Consider the following 3,628-nt stretch of genomic DNA (forward strand, 5'->3'; position numbering starts at 1 on the left):
CAGTACATTATTATCATACTTGGAAGATGGACAAATTATAAATGTAATCGAAATGGGCCCAAAATACGAAATCAAAATCCAGAAACGTTATTTTGTTTTGAAGTGGATGGTGGGTCTATGCTATAATAACAAATACAACATTATAAATCATAGCTGGCTTAAATATGTGTAATAATTAAGTAAACAATAAATAAACATATAAAACACAAACAACGGTTGGCTTGTGGTCGTTTTCACACTAAGATAGTGGTTACCCAAATATATATATTTTTTAAAAGAACATCAACACAACGGATATTTATTCTCTTCACAGATGCTTGTAGCTTATTCTTTTTATAGTTTGTTTTCTCAATAAGAAATGCCAATTATAACTAGGTATATCTGAGGGGAAAGGAGAGGGATCTGACTTATTCTCTCCTGATCTTTTGGTCATGTCCTGTCCAAATGCACACAAAATAGGGTTAGAAGTCTCTCTAACGTGTTTTTCTTTTTTTTTTTTCAATTCCTTTTTGTAATGCTCCCTTTTCAATTTTTTTCTTTTTTTAATTATTGACTCTCAGATAAAATAAGAGACATTTTAATGTCTTGAACTGTTGGCAATTTTTTTTTTGATTTCAAATGAAAAATATCACAATGACACCTTTTTATTTTAAAAAATAATAGAAAATACAAAACTTCACAATTTAAAGACTTCAAGGCATTAATTAAAATGTTCTTATTTTATGTAAAAGACAATGATTCAAAAAAAACTAATTGAAAAGTTAAGGCATTACAAATAACATTAAAAAAAAAAGGTGTTGAGTGCTTATTTGGAAGCAAAAAACCATTATTTATCTAAACTCTAGAAACAAGTATGAATTTTCAACAAAAGTTAGTTTAGTTTGTAAGAATTTAGCCCATAACTCATAAGATTATGTGATTAAATCTCATTGTTAATGTAAAAATTTTATTGCTAGATAATTTGTAAGTACTTTTGTAAGTATTTTTAAATCTGAAAGCATGCCTTAACCTAGTGGACAGTGGTCTCTTAAGACTAAGGTACTTAAAATTTTTTGTGCGCAACAAAATAAATAAAGACAAACTTGAATATTTTTATAAAAAAAAGTAAATAAAAAGAAGGAGAAGTGAATGCGTTAAAATCTCAAAACCCACACGATCCAAAAACGACGAGAAGAAGCCAAAAATTTAATACCCTACGATACACAAGAACAGCAACAAAAGAAAACTGAAAAAAAAAATCTTGGAAAAAAAGTTATAAAGGATCTTTAATGGCGTTGTAATAAAGGTTACTATGCTTACTACAGTAACGTAGCTAGCAAGCACCTGAAACAGGACTGCAAAAAAAATGTAAATGATAGACGCACGTGTGCGTGGTTACTGAGATAGATTAAGGCCAGCAGATCTATACATTTGGATTCAGCCCCGGGGGACCATATGAACAGTTGCAGAGAAGGTTAGCCCCGGGGATTATCAGTGAGTGAAAGAAAGAGAGAAAGAAAAAATATCAGAAAAGTTTAATTCAATACAATTAATTAATACATGCTAGAATATAATAATCAAATGGAAGGGTCAAATCCTCTATACACATCTTTTTCTTCTTACTTTCATCAAATTGAGATCCAAGTGCACCACACTGATTGGAGCTAAGAGCGAGGAGCAGGTCAAGACAAAAACCAAATGTCATAATAACGAAAGCAAATACTGAATCAAAGAGTGATGCGCTGCCCCCAAGTTTCAAAGTTTCCTTAGTGGAATCGAAGGGAGAGAATATATGATGTAGAATTAACGCACAATTTCACCAGCCGGTTAGAAGAAAAATATAAGAAAGAAAGACGAAGAAGACTAAGTTCAACATATGAAAATGAAAGCATCGCTTTTGGATCTTTCCCTTCTAACCTAAAACAAAACAAAAACAATCCACAGTCATACCATGCCTAGCATGTATATATAATGCAGAGAGAGAGAGAAGGATAAGCCACGAGACATTCAAGAACAGCGTTTTTACAACATTTGTAGATCGACTAGGTCTATTCGAATTGAGGAAATGGCCTTAGAAATGGGATTAAAGATCATAATTAATTTCATTACGAATAAATTTAGATAGCAGTAGGGAAAAAGAAGTAAGATTTTATCAGAATTATACTAGGATACACTATACGGTAGCAGTAGTAGTCGTGCTAATTGTAGTTGTATTAGAAGCAACTACAACACTACTACCACCACCACCACCGGCGGTGGTGGTGGTGTCAACTCCTCCTCTTCCGCCGTCTCCGCCACTGCTTGAAGTGGCGCCAGCACCGCCGGTGTTGGTTGTTGCCGACACATTGGAGCTGACCACAGTGGTTGTTACGGCGCTTCTTTTTCGTTTCTTCTTTTCATAAGGGATCCCTCTAGCTTTGGCTTGTCCTTCCCTGACCTCCCTCAAGTAAATCCTGACGGCTCTGGCTCCGAACGGGTTAGACTCCGGCCGTCCGCCGTTCTCTTCATAGGCGGCTCTGAGGCGTCCGATCAGCGCATCGAGACTTCCCCACGCCTGCTTCAACGGACAAGCACATGGCGCCGGCGGGTTCGGGTGGCCGAAATAGGGGCATCCGGTGATGTGAACCTTGGTCTTCCCGAATTGATCCAAGTACTTCAAGAATTCAATCACATGAGCTCCACTGCACCGAGCTAATGTCAATGGCGGCTTGTGATTCCTCAGGTACTGCAAAAACGTGTTCCAGTCCCTCCTTTTCTGCGACTCATATCGGCTCGGCGGCGCCCCCGCCGACGACCCCTCTGCTTGTGACACCGACGCCGCCACACCAGCACTATTCGGGTCGGATGCACTCGGCCCCGCTCCTCCTGATGCCGAATCCATGATCCGCAAGAGACAATTATATCGATCCAATTGTTGAACCCCCGTGAGATATACGATCAAGAACTAACTAGTAAGACGATGTGTGGTTGATTTGGAGTTGAAGTTGAAGTCTTTCGGGTTTTGTTTGTTGAGGGGTGTAACCAGTAACATGAATAGGTCAAGATTTGTGTAATCTGGAGTAGAGAAACTTTCACGGGAAAAGAGTTTTCGTGATAGAGAAAAGAAGAGGGGAGAAGAAACAAGGAAGGAAGAAAGAAGAAAATGGGAGAGAGAGAGTGAAAATGTGAAAGGAGGGGACTTATTGATGGGACGTAAAAAAGCAGAGATGAATGAATGAAGAAGAATGAGACGGGGAGAGAGAGATGTTGGAATGCCTTGCGGGGCGAGTGGGAGTAGAGAGAGTAATATGAACAGTGATCTCTCAATTTCACATGGTGGCCCCTAGCGACGTGACAGGTTTACTATTCATTATCAAGCTTCCACTCTCTTTCGTGTCGTGTATCTCACGCTCCTAACGTTGAGTTGACGGAGATGACGGCATGTGGTGAACACTCACATGGCTGGACGTGTATTTATAATGTGTTGAGGACCTGATGGCATTTAATGGAGTCTAAACAAGGTCAAATATTTCGTAGCCATATTAATCCCACTTTGCTCGCCATTATTTTCATCTAGAATATATATATATATATATATATATATTTTCCAGTGCTTATAGAAAAGCTTCAGGTTACTTGGGATCCCCTCTTCCCGTCCTGTTGTAGCCAT

The 3,628-nt window shown here is 38.3% G+C and overlaps 1 protein-coding gene across 1 annotated transcript; it reads right to left on the reverse strand.

The window, feature by feature from the left end:
- Nucleotides 1–1,965: 1,965 nt before the first annotated feature.
- LOC129303544 (protein LIGHT-DEPENDENT SHORT HYPOCOTYLS 5-like) lies at nucleotides 1,966–3,228 on the reverse strand. The gene has a single exon (XM_054942920.1). The coding sequence runs from the start codon at nucleotides 2,858–2,860 to the stop codon at nucleotides 2,153–2,155; it is 708 nt and encodes a 235-aa protein (XP_054798895.1). The 5' UTR covers nucleotides 2,861–3,228; the 3' UTR covers nucleotides 1,966–2,152.
- Between the last annotated feature and the right edge of the window lie 400 nt (nucleotides 3,229–3,628).

This window comes from Prosopis cineraria, unplaced genomic scaffold (assembly GCF_029017545.1).
Source record: "Prosopis cineraria cultivar Desert tree isolate PC_DT_omini unplaced genomic scaffold, ASM2901754v1 PC2, whole genome shotgun sequence".
Taxonomy (NCBI): domain Eukaryota; kingdom Viridiplantae; phylum Streptophyta; class Magnoliopsida; order Fabales; family Fabaceae; genus Prosopis; species Prosopis cineraria.

Excerpts from the sequence above, each read along its gene's own strand:
- LOC129303544 (XM_054942920.1), bottom strand. The coding sequence starts at position 2,860 with ATGGATTCGGCATCAGGAGGAGCGGGGCCGAGTGCATCCGACCCGAAT.